The sequence below is a fragment of the Tympanuchus pallidicinctus genome, unplaced genomic scaffold (assembly GCF_026119805.1).
Source record: "Tympanuchus pallidicinctus isolate F22 unplaced genomic scaffold, pur_lepc_1.0 scaffold2, whole genome shotgun sequence".
Lineage (NCBI taxonomy): Eukaryota > Metazoa > Chordata > Aves > Galliformes > Phasianidae > Tympanuchus > Tympanuchus pallidicinctus.
This window is the reverse complement of record NW_026294721.1, coordinates 38,517,070-38,538,654: the sequence shown is the minus strand read 5'-3', so window position 1 is coordinate 38,538,654 and position 21,585 is coordinate 38,517,070. Positions and strand designations below refer to the sequence as shown.

The 21,585-nt window shown below is 39.2% G+C and overlaps 1 protein-coding gene across 1 annotated transcript in view; it reads right to left on the bottom strand.

Annotated features, from left to right (window-relative positions):
• The window catches only part of LOC128080727 (transmembrane protease serine 11E-like), a 39,595-nt gene that overhangs the window by 4,654 nt on the left and 13,356 nt on the right, over nt 1-21,585 (bottom strand). The window contains exons 4-8 of the mRNA XM_052683266.1: nt 15,855-15,922; nt 13,126-13,289; nt 4,350-4,388; nt 1,203-1,398; nt 263-522 (exon numbers count right to left, since the gene is read on the bottom strand). Coding sequence (XP_052539226.1) covers nt 263-522; nt 1,203-1,398; nt 4,350-4,388; nt 13,126-13,289; nt 15,855-15,922 — 727 coding nt within the window. The remainder of the gene's footprint in view (nt 1-262; nt 523-1,202; nt 1,399-4,349; nt 4,389-13,125; nt 13,290-15,854; nt 15,923-21,585) is intronic.

The following is a 21,585-nucleotide window of genomic DNA, read 5'->3' as shown; positions in this document are numbered from 1 at the left end:
TACAATAAAATATGGAAAGGCTGGAAAAAAAAAGAGGACATTTATGCTATTTTCTGCTTAAGTGGATAGTACCTCTTTCTTTGTCAAGCCTAATTTTAGAGCAAGAAACTGCTGCTCACTGTTGAACAAATCTATTGCTCGAAGACAAAAAATCAGGCTTGCTGCCATATAACATACAGCTACACAAGTGATACCTATTCAGTAGTAAATCAGTGCTCTGGTTCATGCAATACATGGGTTGCCTGGCAGACTTGGGACTCACCGTCATTGGTAAGTGCTCCCCAGCCTGTGATGACAGCATAAATATTATATGGAAAAGTCTGAGATGGCTCAGGCAGACAAACACGGTGTATGTTACTCGTAAACTCAACTTGTTTAGAGAGCTTCACAAGTGCAATGTCATAATCATGTTCTGGGTAGCGGTACATTTCGTGAATAATAATAGTCTTGACTGATCGTTTCAAGGTCGGTGGCTTCAAAAGAGCTCCAAAAGTAGCAGTCCACTTGTGAGGGTGACTCATTCTGAAAAAGGTAAGAGTGCTGTAAATATTTGACTGTGAATACACGTACTCAGGTGTTTAAAATTCTCAAGAATCTTTATCTTACAACCCCTTCAAGCCAGTTCCCTACTAAATTCTTAAGGCATCCATCAATTCTCATAACACTGCGCCCCATGTAATTGTGGGTTGCTACTAGAAGAGGGCAATCTTGCACTCTCTTCTCAACCATGGTTTCCTACTCCCTTCAACTTCTCATTCCTGATCTAGCCACTGTTTCGACACAGGGTATATGTAATCAGCCCAAAAAGCTCTTCTGCTAGAAAAATCATCTTTACTTTTTCTGGATGTTAATAATTCACTCAAACAGCTGTTCCATCTTACATGTCCTGAAGTTTCACAATGGCTGCACTTGAAACAAAAAGTTCTGAGAGTGCATGGTTAAATGGAAAGGTAGAAATCTGGGCTTAGAACTTCTGGTAGCAGCCTGCAGCAGCAGCAACCTAATTGCAGTGTGAAAGAACACCTTTAGAAACAAGTGATGGGCTCACCCCAAACCTGTTTGTTTTTTTTTTTTTCTTCCTCCAAGGCAGAAAACTGTTCTCCTGGAAAGAGTTAGGGGTGTGTTGTAAATCTGGAAAGCCCCACAGCTTGATCCAAACAGAGCGCATTCTGCTGCAGATTCTCTCTAAGCTGGGAACTTACTCTCTGAAGCAGTGAGCAGCAGATACAAGCCAAGTATTGCTGATAAGCGTTGCACCACAGCGATGGACATTATTGTACTGCAAACTAGCTTGCCACGGCCAGTCTCCAGTCTCTGCAGAAGACAATCCTCCAACTATTCTCAAGGATGTTGCTTTTGCTATTGACTTGACTGATCTATTCTGTCGTAACCCGCAGACTGTCAGAAAGGAAAAAAATATGTATTAGTTACTCGTCTGTTTAGTAAGCATGCCTGCCAATGGCTGTAGGTACTGTGGAAAATAGATGTCAAAAATCACACAGCACTAGGTTCTCCAACAGTATCCATCAATATGAAAACATACCTTCCACCAGTTCCCAGAACAGAGATCCTCATGCATAACCCATTCTGTTAGAAGCCTGAATGAACAACTGACTATCATGGTAAACCATGATGGTCAACGATTCAGGCTGAGGCACACCAACAGTCCAAATCAAGAATCAAAACCCTTCACCATACAAACAGGACAATTTCCAAGTCTAGGGATTGCCAACTCAAACATTTCAGGTGATTTGCCACATGGATAAAACATGAATGATGGCAGTGGTCCAAGCCATGGGTTTTTACTAAGCACGTATGCAGACTACATAAGTTGCTGCTTGGAACCATGCAATCGTACACTGCACAAATGGCCATTTGCAAACGAACCTTGAGAGTTGCTTCAGGCAAAGAACAACATGCCAATCCAAGCCAGAGATCAAAAAGTAAACATGGATACCTCCAGCATGGTGTGCATCCATGAAGTATTATTTTCCCAACTTCAAGAGAAATGAAAATATCTATGGCTTCAGCCATAAAACAGACATTCAGGAACAGCTGAAGCTCCCCAGTAGCTTTAGAAACTTCCTCAAATGAAGGAGCTGTTTCAGCTTTTTTCTCCCATTCAGTCAGCATCAAATTCATCTTACCTGGACCAAGACTCACTAGCTTTCATCCAGGCCTAGATTTCAGCTAGACGTTAGGAAAGTAGAGATACAGAACTATCCCGATTGTTTGAAAAACAGACAGAGCTAAGAATTATTTGCATAGTGACAATATCAAACGAACTATTGCACTGTCTGTCTCCCTCAGACAGTGACCCAGAGGGGGGACAACATGGAAATCCGCAATACCTCACTGAAGAGCTGCCAGCACCAGACCCTTGAAGTCCTCAGAAGGCAAACATTGGAGCCACGCAGAGCGTAACCTCTGCCCCTTCCTGCTAGGATCTGCACAAGGTGATGTTAACAGTACCTCATAGTCAAAAGCAGCAGTGATAACTCAGCAGATTGAAAGCTGTTCATAAATTTGGAAACTATCACACAATATCTAGAAAATCATAGGGTCAGTGTAGTGTCTGCACTGTGATGAAATTTAAAATTGCAATGAAGGAAATCAGTGGCATGTAAAGATACAGCTACTTGTATTAAACTTCCCATGTGAAAGGAAAATGGGAAAGTATACAATAGCTGACGAGATTGTCTATAATAGCATGTTTTTCCTTCTGAAAACTATTGGTAATCTTCAATTACTGGACCTAGATCTGCACAATGCTATGAACTACCTGTTGCGTTCAAAACACAAGGGAAAACTCACAGATCCCTCAGGAACCCAGGAACACCAGAATTTAAAATGAACCCCAAAAGAAATGCTATTTCATCTTCCATTACTTGAAACCCATTTAAAGATGTTTTTTTTTTTACAACTTTTCAATCACTAAATAAACTTTGTCCCTGAAAGCTCAAACATCTTTAAAACAGACTACCTCAACTCGACCCCTACAAATGTATCTTTAGAAGACTGATCACACTGTCTAACATTTACGTAGCAATTTTTGAGCTACCAGCCATTCCAAAGCCATAATATTTTCATTATAATCAGAGACTGACATAACTTTTGTACATTTTACCGTTGTCCCTCCTTACTTCCAATACACACAAAAGAAAATTCCAATCTTCCACTTTCTAAGAGCACACTGAAAGCCACTACTTCAAACTCCTCTGCATGTGCCCATTCCTACTAGATTTTGTGCCACCTCACATTCGCAGGGTGTACTATAGGCCTCTGCCTGGTTGCTATCCTTAAAGTGTCAGGTGTAAGCTCATCACTTAGTGCATGTATGGAAAAAAAACCAATAGGAGATGAATTGTTATGCTACAGCATCAAAGACAAGCATATGTGAAACAGAGTCTGCAGTCTCTCCAAGAAGAAGAGAGGACTGGGTGTCAACCCTATGCACACAGGATTATAGACGTGACTAAGTACACATTTTAATCCATTTTTAATAGATTGCTTTTAAGTGTAACCTGCTCAATTCCCTGATAAGGACTCTCTTACCTTCATCACACTCTCATTAACCTTTCAGATAGCTGCTGTGCTTGATGTTAAAGTAGTCAGTTAGACCAAGCAATTAAGTTTTTCTTTATTGGAAGTCTTCACTGTTCACTTGTTTTTTTTTACTGCCTACACCTAGAAGTTACCTAAATTTTGTAAACCTAGAATTATCCAAATTTTTTAGCCTTCACAAAAATATGGCTTATTGTCTGCATGTCCAATGACACAAAATAAGCAAGCGTCCTGAAACCACAGTGCTCAGCCCTTGTTTACTAAGTCATCGATTTCCTAGATACCAGGTTTTACATTTAATGTGCACCCTCCACCTACCACGCTGATGCTGCTGAAGACAGGATTGTGCTATGGCCATCTGTCATCCATAGAGGGATGCAGCAGGACCTGCATGTCTTCTCTCTGCACAAACTGGGGATTTCTAAACAGCTCTCTCTCAACTGCTGTTATATTAACCGGAGGATCATCTCACTACAGAAAAACTGATGGGACTCAGAGATGGGTGGGGACTTTTCCTAGAAAGAAGTTTCACCCAATTTATACTGATTGTTTTTGTTAGTAGTTAGAGCTTTCCTAAGTATCCCAGAAAGCACTAACAAAAGGCTTCTCTATGACTAAGACTTCTTATCTAAGCAGGAGTTTCTCATACATGTAAAGCACAAGGACACATTTGTTTGACAAAAGGGAAGAAAAAAGGCTTTGAAAAGCAAGGAAAAGTGCTTGGAGACTCTTAAAGCTAATTACAATAATCAGAAGTTTCTCAAGCTTAAAAAGCCCCCACTTACTGTCATTGAAGATTGCTTCTGCTCTTCTCCTCTCCACAGCTGGAAAAAAAAAAAAAAAAAAAAAAGGAAAGTCAGAGTAGAGCCAAGAAAGCATAGACAAGGCTTATCATCTCCGTGGTCATCCAGTTCCTGTGGCTACTTGATAGCTGCATGGCCCAAGAGGCAGAGGTAGGCTGCAATAGAAGCCAGGAAAGGTCATATGTGGTTATGTCCTTGCACTGGTTGTCACACCCCTGCTCTGCAGTGCAGTTTGCTGTACTCCAGGCAGTCAATATCCTCAGAGGTCCAGGCCAAAGAGCTGCTCTGAGTATGTGACAATACAGTACACTTTTTCTTTCACTAATGAGCACTGGCTCAAGGTATCAGTCTCCCCACCTGCTTACACAATGCTCTCTTTTTCATGAGAGCTACCATTCCACGAGCCGGCAATCTAGAAGATAATCACACTTTTTAAACTATCGTTAAATTGCCTTGACGTTCTTGTACAGTATCCACAAATTCACAGTCTGCAGATAGTCTCAGCAGATCTCTGACCTTATCCACTTCCTTCTTTTTTATTTTCTTTTTGCAGCTACATAGAATAATATCCTAGCTTTGATCTCAAGCCATGCCAACCAGGGCAAAGAATTTTTATTTAATGCAAAGGGCTCTGCCTGTTGGCTCCTGTGCTCCTACCACATTTTGCTTGTGCGTTTGACAGTCTTTCTGGTATGCATGTTTGCAGTCCACTACTACTAAGTACTCAATCTTTATATAACATTAAGCAGATTATGATATAAAAAGGAAACCAAAGGACTGCAAGTGAGCATACAGCTTGATTGCAGGGAACATTACAGAACAAAGCCAGTGGCAAGGCAAATACATGTGCATGCAACCACTGCTTTATTCTATAAAAATGGAACTGATTTATAACTGAAAGTTTGTATAGAGACACAGTTTTATTCACCATTCATGTAATAAAGCCAGATAAGGTTTACTGGCAAGCAAGCAACAACTTGTGAGGTCCCCTGTCAGTACAAGTGCTTACTTGCACTTAACTGCTGTGACAGAGAAAGGAGACAACACTCAAGTACAGGTACTTCTGGGCTTTGGAAATGCTCACTGTAGTCCATTAATTTCCTTGAATAATATTGTTGTTTGTTGCCAAGATTCCTTAAATCTGTAATAGTACCAGATAATAAAAGTTACCTCAGCAGAGAGCTCTAGCAGTGTTGCAAATTTTAATAAGCTAAAAAGTGAGGAAGAAGTGGGTGGAGAGCCACACTCAAAGATCTGGCTGATTCATCTATGTGGTGATACTGGCAAGAAGTTCTTCCAAAAAATCTGGCCCTATTAATTTATTTCAACTCTGATAAGCATCCAGTATTTTCCTGGAAACTCATACTGTTTTCAGTACTATTCAGCATTTGGGTCATTCTAATATTGTAAAGCTGGAAAATGGAAATAAACCAACAAGTGTAATAAACAGTGAAAGCACATCTTTCGCCTTCAAGTGCAATATTGATTTTTAAAAATTATTATTATTTCTCTAACTCCTCTCTGGGTGGAGAGACATTTAACTTATAATGCCTGATTATGAAGCCTGAAGTCAATTATTAATACTTATATTATGTTGCAAAGCTAATCAAGAGAACAAAAGAAGCAATGAGCTTGTTCAAGCACAGTGCCAAAAGCAATTCAGTTGGCATGTTCTCACTACACTGAGTTTTGCTATGAGTCACACAGCTGTTCGGCAAGGCATCTGTCTACATCTCTATTTGCTTTTTTTTATGAGGCACCTGAAAAAACCAACAAACCTCACGTGGGCAAAATTCTGCTCTGAGACCTATCCATTGCTTCCAGACAGACTATCTCAAACGTTGTTTCTCCAAATACATTTCCACATACTGTGAATGTTAAAACAGAATGCCTGTACAGCTCTAAATTTTAGCATAGTTTATCAAGACTACACACTTCATGTACTCTCTTTTCCACCCACTGCTAATGTGCACTGACATCTGCCCATAAATTTAATGCTGTGTTTGTCAGGGCAGGGCCAATGCTTTGCTTTGTCAGATACAGCATCCTGACTGCCTATCTCACACCGGGGGGTGGAAAAGAGGTACCAAAGAAAACACCACAGAAAATAAAAACAAAGCAAACGAAAACAAACCAAAAAAACATCCACAAAATAAAGGCAGTCCTCAAGAGGCAAAAGCGGGTAGCAACAAAATCTGGGAATCACAGAGATTAATCTAAGGACTCAGAGACTCTGGGCTCAAACCATGATCCCAAGCTCAGAGCACATGTAACACCTTTGGAAAACCTGATGTGACATAATTTTCAGATAAGCTGAACCCACAGTAGGTACCATCAAAAGCAGAAACACTTTGAGTTGCATGATACTTCTGAAAAAAACAGATTGCTTGCTGTCTCACCTCATGGTGGGGCTTGCCTTCATTTGTTACTTGACATTTTTGTCAAGCTTAGCCAACAGCACAACAGCACCCCATTTCAGACTGTGCCAGCCAGCACGTTGCAAGCCATGCCTTGTGAGGCATGAGGTGATTTTCTCAGCCTCACTAATTTACTAGTTGTCCCTAGTTGTTTGTACTACCAAGAAAAAGCATCAATTAGTAACAATTAAAACCTCATATCTCATCCCAGCCACATACAGCTGGAAAAATAGTTATTTGTACTGCATTTAGGAAAACAGTGTTCAGGTTTTCACTGTAAACAAGAACAAGTTCAACTTGAATATGCACTGCCTACCTGCCAAGTGGAACTCGCTATAAAATTAAAGCTTGCTCAACTTATAAGAGAAAACTCATGTTTAAATTAAAATCACAGCTATCTACTGAAATATGGCTTAGAGAAACCATCTTTCAAAAGAGGGCCTTGTTCTCCAACTGGATGATCAGTAAATATAATTATTCTGCGTATACAGTTAACTCAATCTTTGAGCACACAGACGTTATTGGTCTCAGTTTCATATGAATGAGAAGAGTGACCTGGTACAGTTATTATTTAAGATTATTATCAGTTAATATCCTATTTTTACTCCTGAATACACATTTAAGCAAGCATGGAAGGGAAAGGGGAGTAAGCAAAAGTTGGAAAGCAGCTTGATTTTGGTAATTGCCTATAAACAACAGCCACTTAAGGCAAGGATTTCTAAAGGAGTTCAGTGTCCAAAGCCTGTGGACCTATTTCCAAGCCATCTAAATGTTCACAGGTTCATAATTACCTGCAGAGTGAACGTGTGACTACTCAAAGAGATTCTGAGATTCCTACAGAAAATAAGATGTGCTTTCTTTGTTATGTTTCAAATAACATTAGCATTACAGCATTAGAAAAGTACATCTTGTGTCCACTGCCTCACTTAATTTAGTAGTGGAGACCAGCATTTACATCAAAGAGGAAATAACAACCAGAACCATGAGTGAAACAATGGAGGAGACATTACACTGAAGAGGTTTAAACAAGGAAAGCAAATGCATTACTAAAGGACATCTTGAGTTTTCAGTGTGGAAATGTCTGAGAGTCCTGCAAAATTAGAGATAAGAAAGCTGTTTCAAGAATCCGATACCAGGACAATTACTTAATTTTCCCAAATGCTACTTTCCACAAGAATTAATTTAAAGGTTTACAACTGCAGTTTTCTACGTACCATAATGTAACCTCTAGTTTCAAAAGTTGCACCAAGGAAAATTCACATTGGATATTAGGAAAAATTTCTTCTCTGAAAGAGCAGTCAGGCACAGGAAATGGGCTGCCCAGGCAGGTGGGGGAGTCACTGGAGGCGTTCAAAAAATGTTTATATATTGTATTAAAAGTCATGATTTAGTGGGGAAATATTGGTGGTAGGTGGGTGGTTGTACTGGACTGGTTGATCTTGGAGGTCTTTTCCAACCTTGATGATTCTATGATTCTAATATCTCTACCCTAATGTTCTTCAATTATTTCAAAGACCATGAAGGCCCCAGGTACTGGAATGAGAGAGGAATTAGATCAGTCCTTCACAGTGACAGACTCAACCATGTTCTAAAAACCATAAATGAAAGGAAATGCAGCAGTTTCCTGACATATAGCAAAACATGAGTGCTCTGGGCTCATCAGTAATAACTTGCTATTCTGTGGATGCATATTGCACACAACCTAAAACACACTCCTACTAGCATTGCTATAATTCCTGTTGAGACACCAGGGAGTAATTTCCTTAGAGTTAAGCACCCTTGTGGAAGTAGCAAGCATAACTCAGAGACAAGTGATGCAATTCTCATTCCTTCAGCAGGGGAGAGTTAACCTGGTAGGGACAAGACAAAAGCTGTGTACCTCTAATTGTCCCTGTCACCCTTCCCTTCCCTCCCTGCTCCTGTCCACAAGGCCTGTCTTAATATCTGTGACATCCCCTCATCGCTGCCTTCAACTTCATCTTAATTATTCTCCATTTTCTGATTAAGAGAATAGCCCATCTTTCACTGAAATTTATAGGTCCAAAATTGGTAATAATCTTCTCCTTACAAAGGATGAATAATTCTTTAGTTCATAAACATTCCCCTGTGTGAAAATAACATGCCGTGTTATCAGAAATTTACTGAAGCCACATGCATGACAATACACAAGTACGTGCTTTTGGACCAGAGGATTTATTAGCCAATAACATATGCTGGAATCCTCATTTACAAGTCATGCCCTATGGCATCTCCAGTACAGCATATATTCACTTTCATCCCATCCAAACTAAAGTAACAACATCATCGCTATCAAGGAAAGTACATTTTTTGTATGTTTTTCAGTTAGCTACATTGAGCCATGAAGTCACAGGAACTTTAGTCCCAGTTAAAAGAAAGGAGTATCACAGTGTTTAAGATTCTACTTCAAATTCAAATTCTGGTTTCAGCAATGGCTCTGTAGTCCTGTCTGTCACTGTGAAGGGTGAGATGTAAGCCTGGCATGAACAGAGGATGCAAAGTCACATTACTGGAGCAAGACTGTGAGCTAAACTGCCACTATCCAGCAGGGGTTAACAGCTGCTGCTGACTTACCTGCTCTGTCTCAAGTACTGTCTCCTTCCCTTAGGCATACAGGAAAACCCACCATTCATGAAGTTGAGAACTGTTTTATTCCCTAAGTCTTTTTAATGCATGGCTCAGTTTCTGCAAAAATACTCATTTTAAAATACATTTCAGTGTCTCCCATTTCAGTCAGGCTCTGTAAACTGCTGCAAACACTGAAATATACCACCTTGTGCCAAGGTAACATCGTCAAAGTGGGGGAATGTTGAATCTCTGTTGTATTTGTCAATGTGTTGATACACATCCTGTTCTACTACCCCAGGATGCTGTTGGGTTGTACAGATATCAAGTACAAGAAAAGCAAAGATTGCCAGATATATTCTTTGAGCTACAACTTGATTAAATATTATTCAGTAATTCAGGTCAGACACTCATCTGCATGTCTCCCAAATAAGACTTGATAAAGAAGAAAGAATCTATTTCTTAGGCTCTGTACTTTGCAAGGAGCTTCAGTAAGTATCTGATGCCAGATAAATAGAAATAATAACAGTTGACTTGTTGATCAAAACCAATGCATGACTCATAGTTCATGGTCAAAACCCTTGGCTGAGTGATAGATGGGAATACTTCCTACTCACTTTGAACAGTGCCACTGGTCTTGCAACCAGTTTCTTTCTGACGTCAAGAGTATACTCCAAAAACACTTTTTGAGAGACTTCCAACCTACCTGGCAAAGGGAAATAGGCTGGCAAGCTGCTCTATACTTTGCCTAACAGGGATGCAGGCTGTGAGGTGACTCTACTTCTAACCAGGAAATCCTGGGGAAAAAAAAACAGAACAGCCTTATCTCTTTGGTGCCAGAACTATATAGAGGACAAACTGTAACACCTTCTTTCAGTGCCAGTGGAAGAGTAAGTCCTAATTTGGGTTTTTCCTGTATCAGTCATGACCTGACATCTCTGAAGAGTGGAAAGACAGCAGAATGAGAAGTTAGGACTTCATTTGATTCTTCACTGAAAATATTTAGACAGTGAAACTCCATTGGATGCAAGTGCATAAATCTCTATCACCTCCCATTTCCTCTTAGACCTATAGCTGATATCTGGAAATACCACCATAGTTGGCTAGGAGTCTAGGAACTGTAAGCTGGACAAGAAAAAAGAACAGGGACTCCAGTAATAAGACATGTGAAGACATCCCAAGAACTTTTTGTTTTTTTTTTCCATCCCTATATAAAGACCATTAACTATTTAGTGATGATACAAAATAGAAATAATATTATTTTGCCTTTTTTTCCCTTGTTTTACATACTTGCTGTATTTTCACATCAATGCTATCCACTTTCTGTGTTTTTCAAAAACAAAACAAAACCAACAAAAAAACCTCTAAACATCATCAGTTTAGATTTTATCTCCTCAAAGCTATTTATTCCCCAACCTCTGAAATAAAGAGGGAAAGCAAGATCCTTGGCTGGCAGATTAATTCTGTGCTTTTGCCCCGGACAGCAGCTGAAGATTGGAAGCCTGCACCCAGTCTGCAAGCAGTTTGCTGGATCTGATCCCCAAAAAGCAAACACTTTTGAGTGAAGTGCAAGTTGAGACAGTGCTGAATAACAAGATTAGATCAGATGCTGGGAGGAAGACTTACTCATTCTCCTTATCAGACCCTCCTAGCATGCCATTTAAATAAGTGCCTGACCTGGATTTCTTCAACTAGTTAGCTATGCTTACCTAAGCTATGCTATATCATGACCCTCAAATTAGAATATTTTCATAAGATGATTACACTGAAAGGTCTAATGATTTTTTTTAGAAACTGTTATGAAAAAGTTCTAGAACTGCCTCAAGATAAGCAAGGATTCCAGCTGGCAAAACCATCAAAGCTACAGTGAAGCAAAAGTTAGAAAAGTAATACAGAGCATGGATCCTTATAGGGCTTCTCAACTGTCCTTGATTCAAATACTAGAGTTGGACAAAGAGAAATCTAAAATGCAAAAGTTCTCCGGACTTCTGGGATCTGTTGTATAGTGTCATTTCTTCCAGGACTGAGGAAGGAGACAAACTTTGTATTTGAGACATTCATTTCCTCAGAAAGTACAGGAGAGCTCCTGTATTCTCCATCTGAGTCAACCTGATTTTCTAAATGGCACTGCCAAATGTAGCTTGCTTAAGACTCAAAATACAGTTGAAATACTCTTAGCAAAGAAAGACTCAAATTTTATTGTTGTCTTCTAGAAATGGCAGGGTATTGTTTATGAACTTTTGTATCATGTTTAACAGTTGCACAATGCTTGCCCTGTTCTGAGTAACAGACCTATGTAGTCAGTGTTTTATGGTTTAGATGGGACAGCCAATTAAAGCAACAGGAGGTTTATCATACAATTTTATCAAAGCAACATTGAGATGCCATCTTTATCTGAAACCAAGTATTTAATGAAAACACTGTGATTCAATTGTACCAGCTAATTTTTTTTAACTAGCAACTAATGTATTACTGTGGTAGCGCTGGTGCAGTTCAAGGTCAACAAAACAGAGTTTTGAACCACTTCTCTCATTTACCAGATTAAACATAAATAGCTAGTAACTTGATGAGAAGATCATGTTTATTTTCTAACAATCACCTTTGCACTCTTTCCAATTTTATTCCTTAAGTAAGTCAAACTAAACCAGAGTTTTAAAATTTAGTAAGTCATGATCCAAACACCTTTTAAAAAAAAGCAAAACAAAAAAACAACAACAGCACTCTTTCACTGTCTTTGCTTTATGGCTACATGCTGTTTCTACCTGAAACGAATAAGATAAGTGGTGCTTCCTTGTTCACAGGATGACATTTACCATCATGAGCCATCCCAATGATGAGGACCGATTGGCCCATCAAGAAACAATGGCCATGTGACACTCATATTTGAATTTCCCTACATTGCTGCAATGCATCTACCCACCTCAAGCACCAATAGACAGAACAAATGGTTGCTCTCAATCACTTTTGAGTGGGAGGAAGCCTGGATCCATCCAGCACGGGATTTAGCCCAAGATTCATTCAACAAAGCTGTCTCGCCTCCTTGCACCTTTGCTGGCTTGTCTAGCATGAACAAGCAATCAGGAAGTATACGTATCCATGTACTGTACTGTCACTGTTGTGTCAGGAGTAAACAGAAGAACTGCAAAAACAAGTGAAGCAAGTATCTGTCCCTTCCTTTTGACCAGCAACTCATTCTTGAAAAGTCTGACTCATAAAAAAAATGCTAACTAATAAACAAAGCAGCCTTGCGCAGAGACAAGAGTCTAAGCCTACAGAAAAACTCTCTAACAGATCAGAATTGTAGAAGCACAAAGGAGAAAACTCATCTGTTCAGCAAATCACTAAATCAATCACTAACAGTGCTGTTACTCTTCACATCAGTCAGATGCCAATTTCATAAGTAAAGAAACGTCCAGATCCTCACCTGAGAGGTCACATCGATAAGAACACTCTTCCTTTCTTTTTCTTTAACCTAGGAGTCTGAAAGGAATTTTGATCCCCACAGTAAAAAAGAATTTTTCCAAAGCGTGTGCTGTTTCTCACAAGGACTAACATCCAGGCATCGTTTTTGCACTTTCAGGCTCCCTGGGGCTGTAAAGATCTAAGGGGCATGTTTGTTTGCACTGCTATGTACCAAAACACTGTGGTGAGGCTTTCACTCTTTACGCTGATGGGTAAACATCATCAGAAGGCAAAATCAAGTTAAATCAATCAGAACAGAACAATAAATAGATCTAAGAGAGAAGTAATGTCCTTACTTGAGACAGTAGAAGATCTGACATCTATTCGCAGGGGCCCAGTGTATTTTTTCAGGCCCCTCCATAAGATCCTTTCAACTCTTTTGCGCAGTGCTTCTTTGCAATCCGTGGCAGAGAACCAGAATGTGAGCAAAGCTTCTGTCACCACACCATCAGCATCTGGACTACAAACCAACAAAACACAGTCTGGTTACCTTCAGCTCATTTTTACATTTCTTAGTTTTCATCTTAGCAACAGCAATGAAACAGAGGATTAAATACATGCTTGAATGTTTTGTACAATTTAGAGACGTGATTATTAAAAGAAATCCAAGAAGTTCCGAATTGTCCAATGTATCTTAGACTAACACAAGGCATGATGCTTTCTGTGAATAAATGGCCAGACCAGTGTTACAGCCCTGGGGTCTAAAAAGCAGTCACTGACCACACATTTGTGATGCAAGAACAGGAGGGCATGGAATTGATTTGCTTGCAATGAAAAGCTGGATACACAGTACTTCTGAAACATCAGAAAGACAATTATCAGTATCTAGATAGACCTTTCCAGCGCCCTGTATGTACACAGAAAAAAATCTCCAACTGCCATCAAAAGGTAGCTAAGAAAAGAAGAGAGTAGTCAACCTAATTTTCATCACTGCAGCCTCAAAGTCAGAGTATCTGCTTGGACATTCCTGGGTAAAGACAGGGAAGTGAAAGAGAAGGTCCTCCAGTTATATCTCACTGTTTGAAGCAGTTGTAATTACATAAAGGAAAAATAAAATTAACAGAAAGAGAGCAGCTTTTGCACAAATCATGTAATCATCATACAAAAGTAGAAAAGAACAAGCACCAAAACAAAACAGATAGTTCTGCTATTGCCAGTGAAAGGTAATGAAAAGACGAGGTATTATTAGCCCACCATGGTATGCTGAGTGCTTCATAACTGAGCAGACAGCACACACCTTGCCTCAAGGATCTTGTAAGTCAAGGATCTTGAGACCTAGTAGCTAGCTATACGTGAACTTTCCAACAGGCGTTTTCTTCCCTTACTGCCAATTTTAGCATGACTGCTACTCTGTTTATTCTCCAGATATTATCTGATCCAAATGTGGGTGTTGCTTTGCATTTCTAAGGTGTTCCTTAACCTCTCCCCCCCCACTCCTCTTCCTGTACTGTGCCACACTGGAATTACTGTATCAATTCTTGCAAGTGCACCACACCTCTTGAAACCTTCAGGTAAGTACAGCCTGCCTTGAATCACTCTCAATATAGCAAAGATCCAGAGCCAAAGACACATACTGTCTACATTGGTAAATGGTGGATATTCTTACTAGTGCATTGCTTCTTCTGAACCAAAAATAATGCTTTCCAAACAAGGTCACAAGATTATTCTATTAGGAGAGCTTGCAGTCTAAGCACTTAGAGAGGTATGAAGTCTGCAGAAAGAAATGGTTTTATTAGACCAAGTGATATATCTGAAGAAGCAAATAAGCTTTGGTGTGCACAGGTCATGCACTCAGCATCACAAACTTCACAGCAAGCACATCAACCTGTCTTTGGGAACAAAGAGTAGCGAACGGTATTACTTCTCCTTGCATATTGGCCTCTCAGATCCTTAAACCATGTTGTCTCCATTTACAACACTGCAGCCAGTATCTGAAAACATTCCCAAAGCTATGCTGAAATATTCAAATAATGACTCGTGTGGTACGCTTAGCTGGGAGTTAAGCTAAGATAAAGCGGAAGCTAGGATTTCACAGACAAAAGAACTACAAGGAGAGATCAAACACTGGGTATTAGTGGCAAATGAAAAGAGAATAAAGCAAAACAAGAACATCATTTCACCACCATAATCCCTAATCTCTTCACCGCAAAAAGTGGCAGAGCAGAGATTTAGAGCAAGGCAAGAAGAAACAGCTCCTGCAAGGCACTGCTGAGCATATTGAAGTTTTCAAAAAAGAGCAGAACTCATGGAATTCAGAAGCAAAAAGGGAAGTGCCTGATACCACTTGTTGCTCAGAGAGGAGGGATGGAAGTTGACTTTCACCACTTCCTTCAGCATAAGAATTATAGGCCATCAAATGATCCAAAGGAGGTGGTTCTTTCACAAGAAACTCATTAAAAGATGGAGGTACAAGGAGTTCGGGATTGGACAAGTCCTCAGAAAAGACCTCTACTGCGGATTATCAAGCAGATAAACCACAACCACATCAGGAAATCCCAAGTGGTAAACAGCTGGAGATAGAGATCAGACAGAGGAGCAGAAACCTCTGAAATAGTTAACTTGTGCTGGTGCTGCTCCCTAAGCACCTGCTTATGCTTGCTCTAAGAGATCCAACAGTAGACAAGAGGGTCCCTTCCTAACCAGCACAGCAGTATTGATGTTTTACTTGACATCATTACCAGAGTAGCAATTGTAAAAGTAAAATGACATCATGACATCTGCATTATTGTGAAAGAAAGTTTTGAAAATGTCTTTTTTTTTTTTATTTAACTTTCAGATAGCTCAAGTTATATCTGTTTTATTAGCTAATGCTTACTGAAGATTCAAGCACAACCTAATACAGTTTGGACTGACCGAAATATATCTTCTGCACCAAGATCCAAATGTTAAGATTATGATCAGTTACAGATTGTGCTCTGGACATACATAAGACTCCCACACTGAATCATATCAACGGCTCTCTAGCTGCACCTGGTGAGCATGTTGTTACATCTCATCTATATGTGTTCTGTAGAATCTTACATACCTCACTCTGACTAAGCGTGAGCGGATGTACTTTTTTCTTAAAATGGAATTGTGAAATGTCTTGTCCATCTGTTGAAAAAAATAAACATAAGTTAATAAAAAAAACAACAACAGGGAATGGTTTGCTGGAAGGAGCATTCAGAAATAAGCATTCAGTTACAAAATCACAGATTGCAGAGCCACAGAAACACAATCTAGCCAACATCTTAATAATACAATACCAAACTTCCTTCAGCTGTTCCCCATTTAACCTAAGGCACACTACATCATTATGCCACTAGATTACTGTTCCATTCACTCGTAGGCACAATGGGATATTTATAAGCATTCTGGAAACACGCTACAACAATCTTTCCAAATGAAAGGCATCTTTCTTGATAGAATGTTTAGTTTTGCTTTATGATTTCTACAGGACCAAGGATACCAGTGATGTCAAATTCTACACACTTCCAATCACGGTTGTGATTTACCATCAGAAAGAGGAAGTTTAGAACTTGTTTTTATAACACATATGCACATATGGAATCAATCCCCAGATGACATCTTTGCTGGTACCAGCTTAACCACATCCTGCTTAAGGTTGAATGTTGTCTCAAGATTGCATGATCGCTGTGAGACAATGCGTTGTGATATAACAGAGCATGAAATTCTGCCAGAAATACTTCAGGATCACTGAAGCATTGAGAAACAACAAAGTCACAACTGAGTTATGCAGTTCCTTGTACCAGGAAGACCCAGCAAATCAAATGTATACACCCTAGAAGTGTCAAATGTGTTACAGAACAAAAACCAAAAAACTTAATAATGCTTAATAAAATCATGCAAGTTTAATTTTTTGTAGGCTTGAGCCCATTCAGGCAGTTTGATTCAGAACCAAGTCTTCAGAGTTCTTAAAGTTCAGATGAAGTCTCAGTACTGAAAAAAGCAAATAAATCAGAAATCTAGGGATGATTCCTTCCAGAGAACATAAGCTCCTCTTTCCAGCACTGGTCGTTCTAAGATGAAGTCAGGCATTGATACATACAGAATAATTTCAATATTAAAACTGCCTATTTTAGAGTGATACTAAGTTGAAAAGGATACAGCAGACAGAAAAAAATAGAAGTACTTCATAGTCACACACTGAGTTGAAATCTTGCTGTTACTGACAGTTACCTGAAATTACTTCAGCATTTGAAAGAACAGTTACATAGAAAAAAACACAGTGGACAGATATCAACTGCAACAAGCTACTGTATATGTAAAATGGAATTTATACTGCCAATGTGCTGATTACTCATTGCTATCAGTGCCCTTCATGAGAGACATATTTTAAAATAAAGAATAAAGTATTTTGTTTCCTTCAATTCTAAAGCCTGTTTCCCCCATCCATGGCCTTTGGTTATTGGAAGTATTTGCCCTCAGACAAAACACTGATTATTTTTACTTATATTTCATGTCACAAATATAAACACTTCCCTGATTATTGTGTTAGCAGGAACCTGTCATTAATTTTCCCCATCTTCAGATTTGCCTAAGTACTACATCACCAACAGAATATAAGCACCAATTTTTTTTAATTAATTTTTTTCTTTTCTAGTGATTCTCACAGAGTCTTTAACATCTTCAAACCTAATCTGGTATTTTTTTCACTTTTATAAGCTGCTATATCTAATCAGGACAGGCGTGCTTGCGGAATCTCTGTGCTGTGGCTCCTAACTCTCACTCTGCTGACGAACTGATTTCTGACAAATATGAATCTATTCCAGACACACTCCGTCCTTCAACAACAATTTTGGAAACCTGAATCATTAGCAGTTATCTTTATATTCATGTAGAACTTATATCAGAGGAAAAAAATTAGAAATATATGTGCCAATAATAACTCGCAAAGAAAACTGCCTACCTCATATTTCTACCATAAATCTCCTGGTAAAACCTTTCACATCCATATCCAACAATAAACATTTTTCTGCAGCGTGGTTACAGCTTACTTTTCAGTCTGACTAATAGCTCTGGAAGCAAAAGCAACTAGAACTTTGTTCAGTAACTAGGTGGGACCTGGGCCTGAATGGGTGAAGCATCTACAGTCATTTTAAGCATTTTGTTTTCATTGCAGCCATTCAAAGGAGATGCTGTTATATTCAGATCCCTTAATTTCACCACTGATTAAATGCATCTTGCCTGTTTTCCTGGCCCTCATCTAGCAGCTGGTGAATGGTGACAGCCACTGTTGCAGACAAAGTCTATAATTATTCTTAAAGTGCAAAGTATCGCTTCTTTCAAGTGAACAGCATTTTTGTGACACATTTTAGCATTTGTTCAAACAAGATGTTTGACGATTAGTTTAATGTAATGTAACCTAGTATTTTGCTAATTCAATTTCAAATCATCTTTTTTTTTTTTTTAAATCAAAACTTTTCTCTATGCAGTAAAATTTTCTCAAACTGGACTTCACTCTCGAACCTTGACCTTTCCATGCTGCTACAGTAGTAGTAACAAAAACAGAAGAAAAGGGGAAAACATTCCCACTTTTCCACAAATCCAGCCGCAGAGGAGTATCTTCTTTGTTCTGTACAGCCAGAAGTTGTTTTACACCTTGATGAACAAGACTTGTTTTTCTATTCTACCTTGAGTAACTCTGTATCTCATCATCCTCTTCTTCCCATGTCACACCATGTCAGCAGGGCCAACCCTCTGAACCCAGAGAGTTGTCTGTGATGTCAGAGTCAGCAGATACACCCTGCCTCCCTGGGACCCGAAAGAAAAGCAAGCTCTGGAAGTAGGTCACGTGTGACAGCAATCAGATTGTTCATTATGAGATGAGGCTGACTTGGGCTGTGATTGTCCAGATGTGTAGCTGGGTCTAGAATAGACCCGCAAGATTGGTGCAGCAGCCTTGTTTTCTTCCACTACACAATGCTCTGTTGCCTCACACAGGACAAAAGAATTCATAAAAAATGTTAACTTAAAATCAGTTTGACAGAACTTTCTTCTGATATATTTGCTGAACCCATTGAATTGTGCTACTGGGATGTTCAAAGGCATTCATTAGGTTTGGGAGCTAATCTTCTTGCTGTTCTATATTACCATTCTTCTGTGTGCTGCCAGTCTAGTCCTTCTTCACCTATCTTCAGACTACATTTTTCCCTCTGTCTTGCTAGCTCTTTAGGATGTAAAAATTATTACCAGTGATTTAACAGTTTTTCAAACTAGAATGTGCTGCCTAGTTTGGTGACTCTCTTCAGTATTTGACAGTAATGATACAATACAAATTAAACTTACCAGTTGTGTTAATTCTGTACCTAGCATCTAACTCACTGGCCAATTTGCATCCAATGTGCAGCTCAGCCTGCCAAGAGTCCAAGCAGCCATCTGGCCATCAAGCAGCAGCAGCTTGCTTGGAAGCCTGACGTATCTCCTACACAGGTTTCAGCTGAGTGGCTAGTGGAGAGCCCAACCAGAGATGAGAGGAAGAGAGCGCAGGAAAAAGATGGATGAAAAGGGATTACAAGAGAAGGTGAACCCGGCACTGTCCTCAACCAAGACGTAGACATTACAATCCCTTTAGAAACAGAGATACCTATTACTCACAGCAGTGGCAACCCTACAGCCACACTGCTTGCCTGAGGTGAAGAAAACAGACCTGAAGGAGAGTGAGTGTACTAATCCGCAGGCCTCTGGCAAACCAGAAGATCTGAAACTTTCCTATCAGAAACCACACATACAAAGACAGTGTGTGTCATACCCAGCATGGCAGGCAAGAACAGTGTGATCCCATGCACCTGCAAACATCATCATAAACTCTTCACAGTTTAAATTAGCCAGCTGCTAAAAGCTAAGAAGTAAGCACTGACTTTGCACTTAAATGAGCTCAGCTGAACCGTTCTTAAAGGCAATAGGTGCCAGAGAAATAACTGGGATGGAAGAAATTAAGAGAGCTAATACCTGGTATAACATCAGGATTTGAAGGATCATACTCATCTCTAGTGTAACCAATTTAAAAGGAATGCCATGGCAGTAGTTTCATTACAGCCATGTAATAGCAACAACTGGAATTAAGGTCATGTAAGTATTCCCATCTGCACTCACACCTTTCAATTGTCCATAATTATCTTCCCAAAACTTTCACACTGCAACAGAAATTTTGTCCACTAGGACAAGAGATTTTCCAGAAGAAAAACAAATTTGGAGAAAAATCCACCTAGGCATAAATACAGAGAAGGGCTTTTTTTTTTCAGCCCCTCAAAAGGTAGGCTTTTCCCACAAAAATTACTCTGTCCCCTTTGTTTTTTAAGTCACAGTAATATGTAAGAAGTAGAAATATACGAGCAAACAGATCTTAGGATAAGATTACTTCTAGAAAATCGGGAATATCTCAATAGCCATGCAGTCAGGTTACAACTGCCCAAATGATGCTGATCACACAAGTACTGAAATTGAATTCTCCCTCTTGATAACACCGTGTTTTAAACAACCTCTTTCTTGACCAGTCAGATTTTGATCTCAGTGATATCAGCTCACATCTTTAATCACTTCATTGATTTAATTATCAGCTAACAATGCAGTAATTCTGGATCACAGGTCTATAATTAAGATAAGATTCTACCCTTAGTCACACACACTATCAATAACTGCCCTTTATTTCATTTTGAATTCCTTTTTCCAGCTCACATTCACATTCATTTTCCTTGTGCTCATTTTATACCTTTTTTCTTGCTACATACTGGATCTGAACTTGAGTTATTTTTTTGGGGAGAGTGGAGAGTGTAATGATTTTGCAACTCAGTATATGCTTATTAGTTCTTCTGTCTCGATTAACCAAGGTGGGGGAGAAGGGGCAAAACAAAGAAAAAATAGTTTGTATGTGTATAACTTAAGAAAAATCACATTGCATGAAGAAGTATCACTGCATTAAATTTAAAGAAATATTAGGCAGTTCGTTGATGAGTGTAACCACTTCATCTTGCAAATTCATGCTACTGAGGTAGACAGATTTCAAACTGATGGAAATGATGAAGACCATTCAGCTGCAGCTTCACATACTACACTGCATCAGCTCCCACTAATATCTCAAAGAACATCATATTTTCCTTTTTTTCTCTTTTCCTGTGAAAACAAGAACTGGAATCAAGTCAACAAAAAGAAAGCTTCTCTGTTTCAAAAGCAACTTGTGTATGCTTCTACTGGCAGTCGTTGTCTTCTTTTGATTTCAATGGGAATTCCAAAAGAGGAGGTTTGTTTCCTCTCTCAGCACAACAGCATTCCACCTATGTCTTTAAGACCACACCTGCAGCGCTCAGCCTCAACCTCTAATTCCAGAGCTAAACAAACAAGCTGTCAAACTGTCACCTTGCCTACTGGCACACTGCCATGTTTCCCACTTGGCAGAATTAATGAGGAAAGCTGCTTTCTGCTTTGTTTTCAACCTTGGAAACAAAGCCCTCACCCATAGAGGGCACCCTTATTGTATCCTGCCAGACCAAGGACAATACTTTGTTTCTGTAGGAAGCAGTCCCTTAAAATGAGCTTTTCAAACAAGTTGTGAAATATTCTACATTTATTTTAGGACTGCTCCTCTCAGTACTCCTTAAAGATATTTCATATGAAGAAAAAAGGATGATTTTTTTTTTTTTCAACATATGCTATTTTGGAGAAAAAGAGAGTATTATAAGAAAATCTCTAATATTATTCATTAGAAAGCTTCATTTTTCTGTCTTTACTACAACAGCCATACTTTTAAATAACAAGGA